The sequence below is a fragment of the Hippoglossus hippoglossus genome, chromosome 12, assembly GCF_009819705.1.
Source record: "Hippoglossus hippoglossus isolate fHipHip1 chromosome 12, fHipHip1.pri, whole genome shotgun sequence".
Taxonomy (NCBI): Eukaryota; Metazoa; Chordata; class Actinopteri; order Pleuronectiformes; family Pleuronectidae; genus Hippoglossus; species Hippoglossus hippoglossus.
Window position 1 is genome coordinate 463,602 of NC_047162.1, and position 20,466 is coordinate 484,067.

At 40.2% G+C, this 20,466-nt stretch overlaps 1 protein-coding gene across 2 annotated transcripts in view; it reads right to left on the bottom strand.

Annotated features, from left to right (window-relative positions):
- Nucleotides 1–14,448, bottom strand: part of fbxw2 (F-box and WD repeat domain containing 2) — a 32,934-nt gene extending 18,486 nt beyond the window's left edge. Inside the window, exons 1-7 of one of the 2 annotated variants that reach the window (XM_034602830.1) lie at nucleotides 14,111–14,448; nucleotides 12,570–12,862; nucleotides 6,895–7,117; nucleotides 6,352–6,546; nucleotides 2,751–2,884; nucleotides 2,563–2,649; nucleotides 72–241 (exon numbers count right to left, since the gene is read on the bottom strand). In XM_034602830.1, the coding sequence (XP_034458721.1) occupies nucleotides 72–241; nucleotides 2,563–2,649; nucleotides 2,751–2,884; nucleotides 6,352–6,546; nucleotides 6,895–7,117; nucleotides 12,570–12,836 (1,076 nt within the window). In that variant the 5' untranslated portion in view covers nucleotides 12,837–12,862; nucleotides 14,111–14,448. Of the gene's footprint in view, nucleotides 1–71; nucleotides 242–2,562; nucleotides 2,650–2,750; nucleotides 2,885–6,351; nucleotides 6,547–6,894; nucleotides 7,118–12,569; nucleotides 12,863–14,031 lie in introns of both variants that reach the window. The other variant, XM_034602829.1, reaches the window with a different exon arrangement.
- Nucleotides 14,449–20,466: the final 6,018 nt, after the last annotated feature.

Sequence of the window (20,466 nt, forward strand, 5' to 3'; positions counted from 1 at the left end):
GCAAAATCTTAAACCAGGACATAGAGAACTGTGTAAATATTTTGGTCTTGTGTCTGTAGTTTTGTTCTTACCTGAGAATCTCAAAACTAGCAAAGTCCCACTGATAAACTCCAAGGTCAGAGCTGCAGACGATGTAGCGTCCATCAAACTGCAGGCGAGGCTGAAGGCTGATGCTGCGGTCCTCTGACACTGACAGTGTCTTCAGACACTTGCAGTTGATTTCTCTTCCTAAAGGCCAGACCTGCAGAGGAAACAAAGTTTTCTCTCCATCTTATACATTTTCAGATATGAGTCATCTGTGCGCACCAAAGTTAAGTGGTCTCCAGGATTCTGTGCTGAGACCAATTTTATTCTCATTATATATGCTTCCACTAGGAAACTATATCAGGACACACTCTGTAAGTTTTTACTGCTATGCGGATGTCACCAAGTTATACCCATCAATAAAACCAGAACAGTGTAATCAATTAACTTTTCAAGACATAAAAACCTGGATGACCCGCAATTTTCTTCTATTAAACTCAAATACAACAGAGGTTCTAATACTCAGCCCTAAACACCTTAGAGATACATTATCTAATGATATAGCATCTCTAGATGACATAGCCCTTGCTTCCATTGAAACAGTCTTTGATCCCAATTTGTCCTTTGATTCTCACAAATTTCTAGGACTGTTTTCTTTCACTTATGAAACATCTAAAAAATATGACACACGTCCTGTCTCAAAAAGATGCAGAAAAGCTAGTCCATGCCTTTGTTACATCCAGACTTGATTATTGTAATTCCTTATTGTGGCATTTGACCATGCATCCGGGGTCCCCCACACACAACCGGAGACACAACTGTTGCTTTTCAGCATTTTATTCCTCACAAAGTGCAAACAGTGTGAAAATTCAGCAGACTCAACTCAAAGTGTCCAGCCGTTTCTCGGCTAAGCTTTCTTCAGTGTCCTTTTGTCTGTCCCTCATGTGTTTCCTGGTTTCTGTCCCAAGTGTCTCTCCGTGAGCTTCTCTCATGTCCTGTGTCTCAGTTCTGAGTGTCTCTCCCAGGCAGCTCCGCTGCTGCCTTTTCTGGATCAATCAGCTAACAGCTCTCACCTGCGCTGATTGATCCTCTGGTGCAGGTAAAGGTGCTCTCCCAGCTACCTCCACACTTATTATCAGGCTCCAGCAGTAAGTCGTTAAAAGACTCTGCAGCTTGTCCAAAATGTTGCAGCATGTGTCCTGACAAGAACCAGGAAAAGAGATCACATTTCTCCTGTATTAGCCTCACTACACCGGCTTCCGCTTAAATTTAGAATAGAATTTAAAATTCTCCTCCTCACCTACAAGGCCCTAAATAATATGGCACCATCGTACCGAAAAGAGCTCATAGTACCATATCCCCCCACCAGAGCACTGCACTCCCAGAATTCAGGCTTACTTGTTGTCCCTAAAGTCTAAAAGTAGAGTAGGAGCAGAGCTTTCAGCTATCAAGCTTGTCTCCTGTGGAATCATCTCAGAGTTTCAGTTCAGGAGGCGAACACCCTCTCTACTTTTAAGAGTAGGCTTAAAACCTTCCTTTACGATAAAGTTTATCGTTAGAGCTGATTCAGGTTTGTCTTGGACCTGCTCTTGGTTATGCTGCTATAGGTCTAGAATATCGGGGGACACATGAGACATGGAACTTCTCTTACCTCTTCTCCCTCTTTATCACATTAATGTCTTATCAATACATGTTAATGATTTGACTTCTTCCCCGCAGTCCTTGTGCTTTATAGTTTGCAGATCCAGGACCACAGCTTTGGCCACATCTTGGATAACGATGGTGGATGGCGAATCAGAGATCGTGATCGTAGTGGTTCATCGAGGATCATGTTGGCTGATCGTGATCACATTGGGGAATCCTCTACGTGTTGGCAGCTGATCGTGGATAGTGGTGATGGATCATGATAGTGTTGGCAGCTGATTGTGGATATAGGTGGTGGACCATGATAGAGGTGGCAGGTGATGGTGGATCCTGATAATGTCAGTGGATCATGACGATGTATTGTGGATTATGGTGGCATCTGATTGTGGTGGTGGATCCTGATCGTGGTGGCAGCTGATCGTGGACTGCTTGATATACAATATGTCTATTCACATACACTACCATTAATGGCAATACCTCCTCAATTCATTCACTTTCCATTATGTTACAAACTGTTTCTTCTAATCAATGTTAAATACTCTTATTTTGCTGATGTTTTCAGTTACACGTGGCATCAATTGCACTTCTGTCCGTCCTGGGAGAGGGATCCCTCACATGTGGCTCTCTCTGAGGTTTCTACGTTTTTTCCCTCTGTTAATAGGGTTATACTTGGTAGTTTTTCCTTACTCTTGTTGAGGGTTAAGGGCAGAGGATTCGCACCTTGTTAAGCCCTATGAGACAAATTGTGATTTGTGAATATGGGCTATACAAATAAGTTTGATTGATGGATTGATTGAGATATAGCAGCTAAAACATGGGAATAACAGCAAAACAATAAAAACAATTATTTAGTTTCTCTATACTTCAAAAAGTAGAGGGAAATATCAGCATTACCTTAATTTCATACTTATCAGCACTGAGGAGGATATAGTCACCAGGACTGTGCATCATAGATTCTACTTCACTTTTCTGGAGTAACACCTTTGGAGGAGATGACAACACAGGATACACATTTCAACATCAGGCATTTCAAGATTTAACTCCCAGCACATATTAACACCTTGACGAGAAGGTGAGCTGACCTTAGTCACCCACTCAGTGTGCCCAGTCAGAGTGTTGAGACAGGCACCAGCAGACAAAGCCCAAATCTTCACTGTGAAGTCTGCAGAGCCGCTGACCAGTATATCCAGCTCATCATTGTAGTCCACACTGAAGACTGAAAACAACCAAAAAAGTATTTCTTTTGAAAAACAGTTAAAAAAAGGGAATAGTGTTTCCCATTAAATATCTAGAATATGGCGGCCTGCGTTATTCTAATGTTTCCAGACAAGCCACCTCACCTTCGGGGCGGCTGTCGCTCAGGAGGTAGGATGTCCTCTAAACATGCCAAATTGTCCTTGGGCATGCTTCTGAACCCAAATTTTCCCCTGCCCCTATGTAATAGAGAAAGTGCTGCACATAGATACAGTATATGAATGGGTGTGAATGGGTGAATGAATCTGTACTGTAAAGCACTTCGAGTGGTCATCAAGACTAGAAAAGTGCTATATAAATACAGACCATTTACCTCAGTATCCTCTTTTAAAAACCCATTTATAATTTTTTACATAAAATGTCTATTATCTTTTGTTTGGTTTATTGCATTGGCCATATATTACTATTCCGCATACTTATTATTTGACTACTTCTTATTCTTCTTCCGTATGAAATTTCGTCCCGCTACTCCTCCCGCAGTTTTGTCATACAACCCCAAATCAGACAAAGTTGGGACGGTATGTTAGATTTAAAATTAAAACTGAGAAAAGTGATTTATAAATGATCTTTGACCAGTATTACAATAAAAACGATACAAAGCACATTATTTGATGTTTGACCTCATGAATTGTATTGTTTTTTCAAAATAAACACTTATTTCAATTTTGATTCTTGCAACATATTTCAAAAAAAGTTGGGACGGTAAAGCATTTACCACTTTGTAATGTTGCCATTTCTTTTCACAACACTCAAAAGAGGTTGAGGGACTCAAGACACCAAGTGATGAAGCATTTCAGGGGTCATTTTGTCCCATTCTTTCTGCAAACAAGTCTTAAGGTGTGCAACAGTACAGGGTCTCCGTTGTCAGATTTTGCGTTTTAAAATGCACCACATATTCTCTATTGTGGCCAAGTCTGGACTGCACGCAGGCCAGCACGCCCAACCTCTTCTTCCGCAGCCATGCCTTTGTAATGTGTGCACAATGTGGTTTTGCATTGTCTTGTTGCAATATGCATGGATGTCTCTGGAAAAGATGTCGTCTTGAAGGTAGCAGATGCTGCTCCAAAATCTCTATGTACTTTTCGGCATTAATGGTGCCATCACAGAAGTGTAAGTTACCTTTAACAAGGGCACTGACACAACCCCATACCATGACAGACCCTGGCTTTTGGACTTGTTGCTGGTAACAGTCTGGATGGTCCTTTTCATCTTTGGTCTGGAGTACACAGCGTCCATTTCTTCCAAAAAAGACATGAAATACTGACTCGTCTGAGCACAATACACGTTTCCACTGTGTTATGGTCCATCCCAGATGCCTTCGAGCACAAAGAAGTCTACGGCGCTTCTGGACACGGTTAACATAAGGCTTCCTTTTGGCACAGTAAAGTTTTAACTGGCATTTGTGGATGTAACTATGTATTGTAGTGTACTGAAATTCCTCCAGATTCCTTGAATCTTTTACTGCTGTTATGCACTGTAGAGGATGAAATATCCAAATCCCTTCCTATCCTTCTTTGAGGAACACTGTTTTTAAACATTTCAATAATTTTCTCACACATTTGTTGGCAAACTGGCGATCCTCGATCAATCTTTGCTCCTAAAGAGCTAGGCCTTTCCTGGATGCTGCTTTTGTACAAAGTCATGATTACTTCACCTGTTGACATCACCTATTTCAAATCACTACATTTTTTTATCATTCTACCTGATTACTAGCCCTAAATTGCCCACGTCCCAACTTTTTTTGGAATGTGTTGCAGGCCTGAATGACCGGAATGGATGTATATTTACAAATAAAATGAAGTTGACCAGACAAAACATAAAATATCTTATGTTCATACTGTCTGCAATGAAATACAAATCAAATTAAATTTAGAAATCACTGCTGTCTTTTATTAATAGCATTTTCCATACCGTCCCAACTTTCTATTAGTTGGGGTTGTACATGCACATCAAAACATGTGGCTCGGTCGGGGATAGTGTGCTATGACTTTTCTAAGACATTCGCCAAACGGTTCGCTTGAAAATCTCCAAAAACTGCGGGGAAAAAATTAATAGGAGTCAAGGTCTCTCGCCCATTTAGAGCGAGAGTGGAGCAGGACAGATTTTCAGCTACTTTTTTGTGTCCTATTACTGCTCTCAAAGCCACAAATGGAGGTTGTCATACATGATTTTTAGATCAAAATGTAGTAAAACGTGTTAGCTTTGCAGAAATGTCACCTATGAAATTCTATCAGAGCTAAACTTTTGGATGTTTCCATTTATTAACTTTAGTTCTCCGTTGGGTCTAATGTTAATTTTAAGAGGTAATTTGGAGGGGCAAATCAGGTCAAACTTTTCTAACTCCCCACGGTCACAGAATGTAGCTTTCTCTTTTCCAGTGTGTTTAGCCAGGAAAGATTCCTTTGATGTCTTAGATGTTGCGATTCAAGCAGCAGCATGATTTTAGAAGGCGAAGAGGTATTGAGGATGACTACTGAGCAGGCCACATTGCAGTCTGTAGACAGCCATACAAGCCAGTAGCCAGTCGGATTTATCTTAAGCCTCTGCGTTCGTAACTATTTTTTGTTTGTTTTGCTGGCTGTTTGGATCGGCTCCGAGGGTTTGAATCAGTCTCTCTCTCTCTCTCTCACCAACCTGGATCATGCTATAAACATGCAGCTTTTATAAATGTCTCTCTCGAGCCGGTAACAAGCACTAGGCACACATTCAAAATGTCTCGGCAGGAGGAATTTTCTACTTATTATTATTATTATTATTATTACTACTGCATGGTCACGGTATGGTCCATAACGTTTTTACTACAGCCATAGTTTCAGCTGCAGTTGTAGCATGCAATGCAGTTCTTTCTCTCAAACGAAAATTTAGTCTTTGTACCTGCCACTCTGAATCTGTTGCACGTGAGAGTGACCTTTGTGTGTGTGCAACGGCACCCCCATTAACTTTGTGGGAAATGCTGGAATATCATTAAAAGGTAATAATATCAAATGCATTCATGTAGTTTTTACATATCGCAGAATGCCTATTTATTCTGATAGAGCCAGATATCAAACACCAACCTTCTGGTTAGTGGACGAGTAGCTCTACCTCTTGAGCCACAGCCACCCACACAAGATCACCTGATTGCTGTTCATGTAATTCACAGAGTTTTTTTCTCGTTTTGCGACGACAAGGATAGTTTTGTTTTATCGTCTCAACGAAGTTGAACCGACACCCGTTTTAGCAAGAGGGACTGGCGGGACCTGGCTGTAAGTTGTGCAGGCCTATGCAACTTGCATAATGAGTGTATAAGGCTTTCCAGATCTGGTTATATCCAATCCCTCATATAAATATGAATCATAAGGCAGCTGAGAAAAAGCAGCCGAGCTCAGTGTCACCCCCCCACCAGAACAGATATCTGCTGTGAATTTAGCACAATTAATATAAGCCAACCTGCTCCTGTGTGGCCACGGAACTGCTGGATTTTAGACCCACTGCTCCACTCCCAGCATGCAATAGTGTTGTCGAAGGACCCAGTCACCAGCTTCTGTTCATCAAACTTCACTGTGGCGCAGGTGTGTGTCTGAATTCCATAAATGCACTGCCCAGTGCGCACATCCCACAATTTGGCAGAGAGGTCATCAGATCCTGAAAAACAAGAAGACTTCCCAGCTCTGCACATCTCTGTAATACTTGTTCCAGAACAGCAATGTGATGTCAATATGAGTCAAACCGGTGTCCTAATTCTATCTTAAAAGGCGCAATTTGTATTAAGGCGGCCCTCCTTTACAATTTAAGAAAATTTAAAGATTTAGAGTTGTGATGAGATTGACGAACAAATATGGAGTATGGATGGTAAAATTTTAGATTTTTTATTTATTTTACTTTCCAATAGTCATTATAGTATACAAAAGTGGTTTGTTCAAAATAGTACTGTTTGTATAGTACAATAGTAGTTTGCCAAATTGAAAAAAACAAAAAACAGTGAAAGTGTACCTGTGCAGAGGAGGCCATCTTTATAGTAGAGGGCATATACTCGAGCACTGTGACCAATGAGGGATGATGTCTCAAAGGCTTCCTGATCTTTCAGCTGCGTCATACGCAGTTTGGCCTTCAGGTAGACTCCCTTCCAGTGTGGTGCATCCTGAATGGACTCATCAATCCTCCAGCCCAGCTCCCGACACACACTCTGCCACACTTCTGGACAAGAGTTTATCACCTACAGTGAAATGGACACTTAGTTAGTTTTTTTGTATAGTTTTGTACTTGTGGTGTTTCTATTCTGAGATTGAATTATTTGCGGATTTCCCTTTAACTCATTAAGACCAGATGTGACATATGTGTGTATCTCTTGTAGGTGTGTCTGGGCGACAGGTCCCCCTCCCTGACTATTTCTATTTATCACATTTAAATATTAATGAAATTGAGTTTAATATTGGACATAACCCAAGCTAAATTGAGAAAAATGAATCCCCCCCACAGTTTCTAAATCAACCAATTAAACAAATGTAATTGACAACTGGGTTCAAAGTCACTAGCCACGCCCAGGCATGATTACTGCCAGATCTGTTCAATCTAAACATCATTAAAGTGGACCTATCTGGAAATATGAAGTAGGCTAAAAGCAACAGATGATGCTACAAACTAAAGAAATTCCAGTAATTGAAATCTTACAAAGCTATTGCTTTTGGACTACAGCAAACCACGGTGAGAGAAATGGAGAATACTTCTTCAAAGAGCACAAACCCAGACAAACATCTAAAGAAATGCCAGCCTCACTAGCTTTAGTCAAGGTCAGTCTTCATGATTCCACAATAAAAAAGGCATCCAAAGGAGAGTTGCAAGGTGCAAACCACTTCTGACCAAAAAATACAAAAAGGCTTGTCCCAAATTTCCCAAAAAACAACAGAATAATTACTATTCGCTGTGAACTGATGAGTCGAAAGTAAAACATGGGTCCTGTTCTATCTGTTGTAAAGCTAACACAGCCTTACACAATAAGAACATCATACCAACAATCAAACACAGTGATGTGATGGCCTGGGGCTGCTTTACTGCTTCAGTACGTGAATTCTGCTCTCAACCAGAATATCCTGAAGGAGAATATCCACCCAGCAGTTTTATGACTTAAAGCTCAAGCTCAATTGTGTCAGGACAATGATCCAATGCACACAAGCAAGTCCACCTCTGAATGGCTCAAACTAAATAAAATTTAGGTTTTGGGGTGACTTGGTCAAACTCCTGACTTGAATCCTATTGCAATGTTGTGTTAAGATCTTAAATGGGCAGTTCATGCTTTAAAATCCTCCAATCCTCCGACTTATTTAAAATAATTCTGCAAAGAAGAGTGGGCCAAAATTCCTCCCAATCAATGTACACAATCTGAGATGATTAAATTAGATAAATAAGAAAAAATAGAAGAAATCAGGAGGGGCGAAACATTTTTAACAGCAAAGAACATGCTTTTTATGAGCTGTATTGTATTTTGTTTGTTTTTTCGGCAGTCTTAGTCCACAAAAAAGAAGTTGTTCACACAATGGCTGATGACCTGACTAAGGGGAGTGACAAAATTCTAGTTACTTTTGACTAGAATAAGTACTTGTAACTAGTTTTTTTAAGACCACAATGAAATAAATTTAAGACCTATGTCTAGTATGACAGATTCGAAGGAATATCAGAGTCCCAGAATTACTTGCACTTACCCATAATTGAAGAAAGGGTGAAGTAGCCTAGTAAAAAAAAAAAACTTGAAACACCACGGTATCCCCCAAACTACAGGCAGACAAAGTAAAAATACATAGGCTTTTTCCACACTTAAAAGCGTGCTAATATCTATATCATGCTAATATCTATATTGTCGAGAAAGACATAAAACACACACCCCGAACTATGCATGACGCCAAAACAGTTCTTAAAAAAACAAAAAAACATTTAAAGAATATTTCAAAAAGTATTATTATTTAAAAAGCTATTTTTCTATGAATCCACAGAAAATGTGCTATATTGTGTTATTTATCCTTATTTGGATAGGAAATTACGATATTGGGAATGGAATGCGATTTTTTGTAATTATTGCATATTGTTGTCCTACCAGGCCAGACTGCAAAACACCTAAAGGGATAGTTCACTGAAAATTTTAAATTCACCCATTATCTACTTACCACTATGCTGATGGAGGGGTGGGTGTTTGAGTCCACAAAACACTTTTGGAGTCTCAGAGGTAAACAGTGCTGCAGCCAAATCCTATACAAGTAAACTGGACCCCTTCTTCAGAGACATAAAAAAACACAACATGCCTCTATATTGCTCGTGTGGTGTCATCCAAGTGTCCGCAAGCCCCGACATTCATATTTGACTCGAAACAGCGTAATTTAGACCATGTTTTAAGCCTAAATTTCCTCTGATATCACCGGAAAAAAACCACACACACTCTCCCTCAAGGGCCCCGTGTGTTCGCACCACTACGTACACCTGGATAGGGCTGGGGCGACGCGCCGATGTAATCAATGTCATCGATTATGTAAATAAATTGATTTGCGCAACATGCGTCAATGCGCCGTAAGAAGGGTGGCTGCGCACAGTCAAAGCATGGACTCACGTGAAGAGCAAGCTGAAGAGCAAGCTGAAGAGCAAGCTATAGTGAAAAGAATCGCCCACCATCATAGGTCACCAACAAGCGGACTACGGTCCGGAAGAGACCCAGATGCCGTTCTATACGGACCGAGACCTGTTATTAGATTTTGACTAACCGTTTCTATTTTAACCTGCTCAACTTTTCTCGCATTTCAGTAGTCTTATTTTAACCTGCGCAGCTTTTTCCGTGTTTACGGTGGCAGCACATGGTAGTTTACTTCTCTCAATGAACAAGAGAAAGTGGGAAGAAGGAGAAAAGGTGTTAGAGCTTAACTGTAAGTATTTGTTAATATTTGTTGAGATTGTTTATATGTGTAACGTAGTTATATATAAAGAAAAAAGAAGAAAAGGGGAAACTTAAACTCTAAAATTAAGCACTTTATTTTAAGATGCCTTTTTCAAAAGCTCTTTATTTAGTTTTTAAATGTAAACCTTATTTTACTTGAAATGAGAAAAGAACATTTAGTTTATTATTATTATAATATTATTAGAGTACCCTCGAGTTCAGTGTGAAAATTAATAATAAACATTGTTGAAATACTATTGAATTGTACTTTATTTTATTTAGTTTTTGACTTAATAGAGACATTGATACAACTACTAGGCTACTTGAATTTACAGTGTATTGATATTCCTCCATTAAGTTACTTGAATTTTAATTGGTTTTCATTTATTTTGTTGGTGAAAAACTTAATTTAGATTGATATATTCCTTTTATTTGAATGGAACAAGCTCTTGCATTAATTCTATTTTGGAGAGATTTTGTAAGGGATTGTAAAAGGCAGATTAGCAGTTCAGATTGGACTTTTTTGTTGTGGAATAATGACTTCATTATTATATTAATCGAGTAATAAAAAATAATCATTAGATAATTGATAAAAAAATTATCGATATCTGCAGCCTTACTCTTGGAAGACGCCTCAGGAGCAGTATGGAGGCATGTTGTGTTTTTTTCTGTGGTTTTATTCTGTCTTAAAAAAGTGGTCACTTAGACTGCAACACTGTTTACCCCCTGAGACTCTGAGTATGACTTCAACCACCCCTCCATCGTCATAGTGGTGAGTAGATAATGAGTGAATTTTCATTTTTCAGTAAAATATCCCTTTAACAGTGCAGCAGCAGGCCATACAGCTATAGCACTTTTGTCAGAAAGAGTTGTCATATCAGATGATTCCTGAAAGGGAAGGATGTCTCATGTCACTGTGAATGTTTTTCTTGATTTCTATACACTATAAAAGAAATTCTTGAATCTCCCTCACATGAAAGGTGCTAGTAGTTACAGTATGGTGTCACCTTGTATCTGATCCTGTAGCCTCCGTAGAATGGTATTGCAGACCACAATGACTATGATTGGTCAGCATGGTAGCATCACATTTTCAAGTCCATGATTGTCCATGGCCAAACTATTGTAATGGAGATGTCAGGTATTTGTTGTTCTAGAATATGTTCTCAAAAGAGAAACCACTATCATTTGTGATCTGCTGCACTTTCTTTTCCCTGTAAGTTTCTGCTTTGAATCAAAAAGAAGAAGCTAATGGGCTGAGAATGACATTGTACAGCGGAACTAGGAGAAACACTTTACTCACCCCAACACGGTGGCTTTGTGATATAATTTTCTTACCACTTGTGTGTGTATGCGCTAGAGAGGCCCAAATAGGCTCTGACAACATCTGAATCCGCAGATATGCTTGACTCATCCGCCCATCAACCAGCCGCAGAAATTATATTCGCTAATTTAGAGACCTGCACGAAATTCCACTCCGCCTCTGCTGGTAACATATTACACTTAAGAAGGCTGGTTTTAATTAAATTCCAATTCATTTAAAGTAGAGTTGTTTGGAAAATTGAAATGGTAACAGATATTTGCATAATCAAGGAGCCCCTCTGGTGACATTTCGGGAAAAAATATATTGTGTGGCAGCAACTTATTTAGTCGTGGGAATGGGATAACTAGGGGCCACTAGATATAAATCTGTTCTTTACTTTTTTCCTTACTCTTGTTGAGGGCAAGGGCAGGGAATGTTGCACCTTGTTAAGCACGTTGAGACAAATTGTGATTTGTGAATATGGGCTATACAAATAAAATAAAATTGATTGAAATGTCAAACTGAACTGAAGAAGCCTCTTGGATGAGAGATGAAACGTTTCACTTAATCGCATGATATAGCCTCTATAATGAGATTTAGTTTGACACACACTGGTCTGCACTGACTCTGAGACCACACTATTGTGGAGATGTTTGCAATTACTAGCCAATAAAAACATATGGACCTATTTTTGTGCGCCATGGCTTTGTGCATATGGTATTTTGGTGACAGGATGCGCCTGTCACATCTGGAAACAGGGATAGATGTACTGGGTGTGTTAGCGGTGGGGATTTGCTTAACCAACCAGACATTGTTTTATATTTCCCTTATCCTTCCCATAAGTGAAGTGTCACTTTGGTGAGGGCTGACTGCGCGAGTCTCAGAGAGCAAGAGGAGGGAGGGATGGGGGCTGTCACAAGGGTAAATCTGTAAACTATATATCTCCTGTTACAAATTTTAAATTTTTTTATTTCATAGGATATTCTTACTTAAAAGCAAGGATAAATGTAATAAAACAATGTCTGGAAATCTCAATCTCTCCACATTTCCAGATGCGCCAGGCGTATCCTGTCATCGAAGTGCCGAATGCACACAGAGCTCCCTGTGCACCGGACATTTAACTGCCCTTTGCACAGTGCACTATGGTGCAAAAAAATAGGGCCCGAACCCATCCACTATTCATGAGAAATCAACTGCAAGTCCGCAGGTATAACTGCAATCTACGCATATGCGCCCAGCATGAAATTACGGGGCATGGTTTGCTTCTTATAAAAACTTATATGACTGAATCTTCCTTTGTCTTTCTACTTAGGTACCTGCGGAATGATTGATCCCTTTGCAAAGGCTTTAATAAAACTCACAAAAGAAAATTTGAGAGGAAACACAGACATATTTAAGACAAACAACAAGTACCCCATAACACTGTGAGATATAAGGCTGCATGATATTTACCTTATTCCACTGCTTGCAGACCAGGCAGCAGGTGAGGAGAGTCTGAGGGTCCAGCCAGTGTAGCAAGTAGAAGGCAAGCTCCAGAGGGAGGAGACGCAAGAAGTCGCGCTTGAGCAGTGTCTCCAGGCCATTTGACAGATGACGGAGCTGGGCAGCACCACTTAATGATATGAGGTGGTCTAGAGACTGGTTGCGCTCCTGGTCATTTAGAGTAAGGAAAGTAGCAGAGATGGACTCCAACCACCCCTCAAAGGCTACCTTCTCCATGGGTACATGAGAGCAACCTGCAACACCTACAGGAAGAATGCTGGGTCTTAATTCATGTTTATATATTTTAGTGTCTCAAGCAGCCATGTAGTAATCTGATAAATGCAACGTTTGGGATATCTTTTTTCGCTGACCAATAAAATAATTCTCAAAATATTTAATTAGCCAAAAACAGATACCAAATGTTTGATATTTTTACTTTCTTAAAATGTGTTAATTGTTCTTCTTGCTGTTTAAATTATATATAATTGTATTCTATTCTATTAATTAATTTACTACAAGTTTGCAATACTTGTTTAATTGTAAGCTTCATGACTTACACATAATATGGATACAATGTATTACAATGTGTCAACTACTAATATAACACAGAAGCAAATTCCATCAGTATGATCAGTATGTGATACACAACTGAAATTACTTCTTCTTTCTTTCTTACTTTGAATGGCTGCTTATTTACAAAAGAACAAAAACACAGGACATAATTGGTGGATTATGGAAAGTTAATTAATTCAATAATTTATCTATTCAAATTTCTAATCACTTGCTGGTGACAGATTTTAAAATAATATACGATTTGCTGTTTTATTTCTCTGTCTGCTGTTTCATACCATTACCTCTGCCAACAAGGTTATAAATATATATATTTATATGGCTCATTGTTATCTGACAACAAATTCCATAAATAGCAATTATGAATAGTGTTTTGTTGCAAAGCCATATTTAATCTATGACTCAATTAAATGCATTTTTGAAAAGACTGGCCAAGCAATATCACCAGCCTGACTTGCACTGCCATACATTTGTAATAGTAATGACCACTATTACCAATTGTCCAATGTTGTCATCAGTTGAGTGTTACAAATGTTAATCAAAAACAGCTGAAGGCTCTTTACAGTAGTCGTACAGCTTTCACAGCTATCGCTAGGCTAAAAATGGCAATACTGCCCTGTTGAGTAACCTTTGTATGTATGTATGTGGCACATGTAAAAAATGTAATTGTCACTTATTTGGGGGCAATTGATTTTACGTGCCACCGTACCTCAGTATGTTAGCTACTTAGCGTTAGCAAGGCAACACTACTACTATTTAATAGCAAGTTAGCAACTACTGGAAACGCCTCAACAATCCCTCGACAGTATTGGCTAGTACATAAAATACCATTTAAAACTGTTAACTGAAAATGTCCACCAACCAGAGGGTTGCAGGGAGCTCCTTAATCAGCACTCTTGGTTAGTTCACATAGTTCACGAAGTTAGCTGTTGTAAGCTAACCTGTCAGGAACCAACTTGAAAGGGCTGTCCAAGTAACTTAGCTGCGTAGCTTTGGAGCTAACGGTAGCTAATCCACGTGATAAAAAGTACTTGATTCCTTTCAATCTTTAAAACTACATCGTGTCTATTATTGTACAATCTGCACATTTCTCAAGACAATAGTTTTAACGCTAGGCCATATGGTTGAATAATAGAAGGCTCTGACATCTTGAAGACCAAAATATCTTGTGCTATCCTTAGTATGTGGGCGAATTGAACCCTCTGCTCTGTCTCAAAGGAGAGAGGCGTATTGAAAATTTGCTCCGAAACATGCATTAATTGAGCACGTTCGGAAACGTAAGTCTACGCACACACAGAGAGACACACACACACAGAGAGAGAACACACACACATACATACATTCTATTACCTAGAGATTTAATTTGCCTGTGAGACAACACAGCGGGATACGATAGTTACATGGTGGAGTAAAGTAGTTTCCGGTGTCGCGCATAATGTGGAACGGTGTGACTGTTTTGCCGTGCCTGGTCTCTCTCAATAGTTCCGCTGTTTTGAAAAGGGGCGGCGTGAATAGATAGTTGGTATTGCGTTATTTTGAAGTACAGTGAGCATCATACTGGCCAGTCATGCAAGTAGCACAATACTTGCCATATATATTTGTATGTTCCCATTGTTTGTCTTCAGTTGCAATTTTACTTCTAAAGCACTTTATAAGCAGTGTTTTTGAAAGGTGTTATGTAAAGTATATTATTATTATTATTATTATTATTATTATTATTATTATTATTATTATTATCAAATTATGCAAGATAATAATCATGTACAGTGTAGCTAGGTGCTGTGTGCTGAATAATAAATAATCTTTGCTGGGTCCGGTCAGGTCCAGTATCATAAAAAATCTAACTGCAGCAGTGATTGCCCCCTCAGTCTGAGCCCATCGAGGTTTGCTGTGGCCGCGGTGTGGTTGCTGGTGGTTTGTTGACATATAGCTTGATATTGCGTTATGCCTTTGCACAGTGCATGACGCAGTTAAATGTCACATCCTCTTGTGTTGCTAGTAGGTGGTGCTATGATAATGTTGAATTTTGGCATATCAGACATGTTAAAGGTCCAGTATGTAAGATTTAGGTGAAAGGGATCTATTGGCAGAAACTGAATTTAATATAATCCTAGTGATGTTTTCACCAGTGTGTAATCACCTACATTTTATGAATTGTTGTTATATATACATATATATGTTCGTGTGTGAGTATTTACAATAGAGATATATAGAACTATCTGTTTCATTTGCGAAATATCACCATACAATAAACAATAGACAATAAACAGAGACATTTCTAAAGAGGAATTCCTGGTGGGGATACCAAGGGGGACCGCTGAATATATATAAAGTTGCCTTTGCCTGATGACACATTTGTGAAACATTTCCTTGAGCTCTTCATTACTTTCTTATCTCAACTTGCATTTAATATCAATCAATCAATCAAATTTTATTTGTATAGCCCATATTCACAAATCACAATTTGTCTCATAGGGCTTTAACAAGGTGTGACATCCTCTGTCCTTAACCCTCAACAAGAGTAAGGAAAAAAATTAAATTAAATAAAACTTTTAACAGGGTAAAAAGAATAGTTCATAGTTCTGCGTCGAAGCTACGGCGTACGTACGCACGTAGCTTACTCCCATGGCCTACACTGTTGTGAGCATTCATGTGTGCGTTGCTCTGCAATTACACTGCCGAAACACTAGTGGGTAATTCCCAGGACACACTGCACAGCAGTGCAAAGACAAAATAAAATGTGCAAGATGTGGAGGCCAGCATGAAAATGGAAAATGTGGAAAAGATGCCAAGGGGAAATCCTCTAACTGCAGAGGTGAGCATAGTGCTACATTTGGAGGCTGTGAAGTGGAGAGGGAAGCCAGAAAGTAAAGATTATTGAAAAGGTGTCATATGCAGAGGCATTAAAGAGAGTAAGGAGAGCAGGAATAAACTAGATTTGATGCTAGTGGAATGCAAAGAAATTCAGTTCCAAGAGATAACAATGTTCCAGGAAACCAGGCCCCAACCCAAGCCCCCATACCTATGCAGAGTGCTTGTACCCACAGATGCAAAGTTGATAATGACAATCTAGTTGTGAAAAAAGTGAGCTTTATAGTATTCATCTGCCACACCATTAATGTTCCATCTCAGCTAAAGGTGGAGAAAATGTACAACCTGATGTTTCGCCCCTTAATTATGGTACTTCACATACTTCAGTGGAAGGCTAGAAGCCTAATAGCTAATGGCCGGGGATATCGGAGGCTGTGGTGGATTCCTCCTCCAGTGCTTGCTGGTTTTTGGCAGATAACCGTTCACCTATGCCATATGTTTAGGACCTGGCCGTAGTGTTTTCTTCTCCATAACTTGTGTGTCTGTGTTTTTAGTGTGAGTGTGTGCTCTGCTCAGTAGAGGAGATTTGTAGGGCCACCACTAGGTCTCCTGCTGATTAGCTGGGTGGGCTGATTTGTCCTGGGAGCTGTCCGCTGCTGGTTGGTCCCTCCGCAACATCCTGCAGTTTAAAAAGTCCGGGGTTTCCAGCAGTCCGATGACAACAACTTGACAGCAGTGGCTCGGTTCTGTCCTCGGTTTCTAAACCTGTTGTGCTATTGATTGCTTCGCGTGTTTGCCTTGTGTTTGTTACCCTAGATCTAGTTAGTAAGTATTTGTGTATATATTAAAATTAGTCCCATTCACTGTCCCACAACTTGTAGTTAGCACTGAACATAAAGTGGGGGCTCGTCCTTTCTTTTTTTTCCTATCGTGGTCGTTGGTTGGAAAATGAATTAATTCCTGTCTTTGGTTGGCAATTTTTCTTTGCGTGTGCGGGTATAAAAATGGCATTTGATATTGATAAGTTTGCACAAGATCCCACCCTTGATAAACTAGATAGAGGCACAAAAGCGGATTTGTTATTGATCGCAAATTTCTTTGATATCTCTGTCCCCTTGAATGCACGCAAGGCAGAATGTGTTTGTCAGAGAAGCTGGTGGACAGGGGTATAGTTGGGACAATAAAGTCTTAGATGGGTACTGCACCTGAGGGTTTTATATGGGGAAGTGGGAGCGGCGGCTGCCACAGCCACACAAACCCTAGGGGCTGAGGTTCCTGCTGACACTCAGGCCTCGAGCAGAGACCCGATAGCACTGATACAGGATACGGAGGATCAGGCCCTACGCCTGAGAGTGGTGTAACTCGAATAAAAACCTGCGAGGTTGAGATTATGCATCTCCGCATAAGGGCTTTGGAGATAGATAGACCTGCTCTTTTTTACCCCTGTAAGTATGCGTCTCCCCTCCGCTTTGTCTGAGCAATTTGATGTAAGCAGGCATGTCGCCTTACTGCCACAATTTAGAGAAAGTGAAGTTGATTCCAGTCGAACCTGAAAAAGATGAGGTGGATGAGGGTTATCGACCTTTCATCTTGAAAGGTTCAGTCTCTCTGACAGGAAGGGAGGAAGATTAGATGTCGATCACAGTATTGTGTGATACCGGAGCTAGTCAGTCTCTCATGTTACAAAATGTGTAGCCTGATGCCCTTCTGTGGGGCATGAAAATTACGGTATTAAGAGCACCGATACACACTCTATTCTTGCGTTCTTGTCTCGTCTTTGGAATACGAACTCGTTTTCTGGTGCGGGGTGTTGCCTTGATCCTTTTTTTCGACCCCTGAAGAGATGGAAAACCCTGTTGCTGATTCTCGTGTTTTTGCTCCCGCTGCTGTTAGCTCATCCTCCGTGTTCCCTAGCTGTGCTGTTACACGTGCACAAACGCCTAAATTTGGTGATGTGATTGATTTGTCTGACTCATTCATGTGTCCCGAAGATGGTCCTAAAAAAACAGAAACATTTTTAGGAAAATCTGAAAAATGTGTGATTGATAATGTGTTGACTTCTGAAGCTAACCTGTATTTTGAGGTTGATAGGGCTGAGCATATCCAGGCACAACAGACCCACCCAACTCTGGTTACGTGCATCTCTGTTGCCAACTCTACAGCATCAACAACAGTGTGTTAATGTGCAATCCCTCATCTGGTGATCTAGGTTGGAATTCATTTCAACAAGTAGTGGTTCCTCAGAAATTTCGCCCTCAAGTTCTCAGCCTCGCACATGAAAGTTCTGCTGGCATTTAGCAATAAAAAAGACTTACCACCTTATCTTGCTGTATTTCTTTTGGCCAGGTTTGAAAGCGGATGTGACTAAATATTGTCGTTCTTGCCATATCTGCCAGGTTAGTTGTAATCCGAACCAGGTTATTCCCCCTGCCATGCTGCAACCTATATATTAGGAGAACCTTTCAAACACATCCTCATTGATATTATCGGTCCACTCCAAAACAAAATCTGGACATCAGTACCTTTTGACATTGATGTGCGCCAATTCAATTTTATTTGTATAGCGCCAAATCATTATATACATTATGTCAAGGCACTTTACATTGACCTTAAAATGTTTATAGAGAAACCCAACAGTTCCCACAATGAGCAAGCACTTTGGCGACTGTGGAGAGAAAAAACTCCCTCATTAACTGGAAGAAACCTCTAGTAGAACCAGACTCAATGTGGTCTGCCTCGATCGGTTCGGGTGAGCAGGGAAAAATGGGGAGGAGAGGAGAGATGGGTGTGTAACAGACCTCTCTGTTGCCGTGCGTATCTCGTCATGAACTCTGAGAACCACAGGTATGATTTGAATGCCTCTTTATTCTTTTGGCTATACACATTGTTGAGGTAAAAAGATGAACTTTGTCTAAAAAACTTAAAGTCCCATAATGCACCACCAGCAGGCCAGTGCAGGCTGCTCATTACGACTTGAGTTGGAACACCTGCGAGAGGAAGGGGACTCTCAGCAAACGTCTCAGCAGAGAGAGAGAGAGAGGAGAGAGGAGAGAGGATTCAGCTCATGGTACAACCAAAGAAGCCACTGGTACCGTAGCAAGACTTTTATTTTGATGATTATTTAATATTGGAAGTGCTGCTATCATCATTAATGTTAGGATGTCTTGTTTGACGAATGGTAAAATAATAATCAAGCAGCACACAGCATAAAGGCAGCATGCATATAAGTTTGGCTTTTTGTTTAAGTGTACTTAGTTGTTTGTTCAATTTATATAGGTGTTTGAATACTGTTTACATTCATTCATTTACATACACTGTAAAAAACATATTTACTTTATTTATTGGATTGTAGTTGTTTGAAATATTTGCATATTTGTATAACTTCTTGTTCTTTTTGTGTTTTGAAGGTTTTCAACCTGATGAACCAACCAGCAAACAACTAACAAATAAGGAAAAATAAATAGAGCTGTGTTGGAAAGAGTTGTCCCATGCGTCCTTTGGGGTTCTTGTACCAAGAACCTTGCAAGTTGCAAGTTGGGCAAGAGTTGAAGGAAAAAACCTAGGAACTTGACAGTTGAAAACCACGCGAAGCAGCCTGGACCTGAGGATAAACGGCTTCAGACATCCAGAGACAAGCTGTTGACGCAGAGGGAATCAAAATGGCAGAGGATGCTCTGGGGAAGACGGTCAAGCAGCTCAAAAGAGAGAGGACCACTGCAAAAAGCAGCATCACCAGACAGGCAAACTTCATTACCAGAGGGGTAAGCAGCATGCTTGAAGCAGAGCTAAAGGATGAGTTCACTAAACTCTCAGACTGTTTGAGACAACTGCTTGATGCCAATGATGACTACAGGATGGGACTGCTGGCTGAGATTAAAAAGCCAGAGGAGGAGGAAGAAGAAGCAGTGCTTGAAAAGCAGCAAGAGGGCGACATTGAGAGGACAGAAAATGAAGCTGAAACAAAGTTTGAAGAAGTAAAAGATATTGTCCAGACGAACCTGTGGTCAAGATACGGCAAAAATGAACTCAAAACTGCGATCATAGAAGCTGAAAATGCCTGTGATCAAGCAAATAATGTAGTTGTTGAAAGTACTAATTTAGAGTGCTATGAAGTGCACCTGACCCTCTTGGAGAAGCGGATAAAGGAGCTCACCACAGTGATGTCAGCTTGGGAGCGATGGATCCCTGCGTTATTAAAGGATGAGCTAGATAACAGAGTCAAGGATCTGAGAACAGCTAGCAACAGGCTTGAACATAAAAGAGCTGAATTCGTCACTGCACGGAGGATTGCAGAACAAATGCGAGCCACAGAAGTTTCAGGAGGTTGGAGGGGGAGGGCACTGCCCACATCAGCAACACCAATCGTGAAGATCAAGCCAACCACTCTGCCCATCTTCAATGGCTGCAAAAGAGAATATCACAGATGGAGGAAAGACTGGGAGAGCCTACAACGGCAAGGAGAGCCTACAACGGCAAGGAGAGCCAA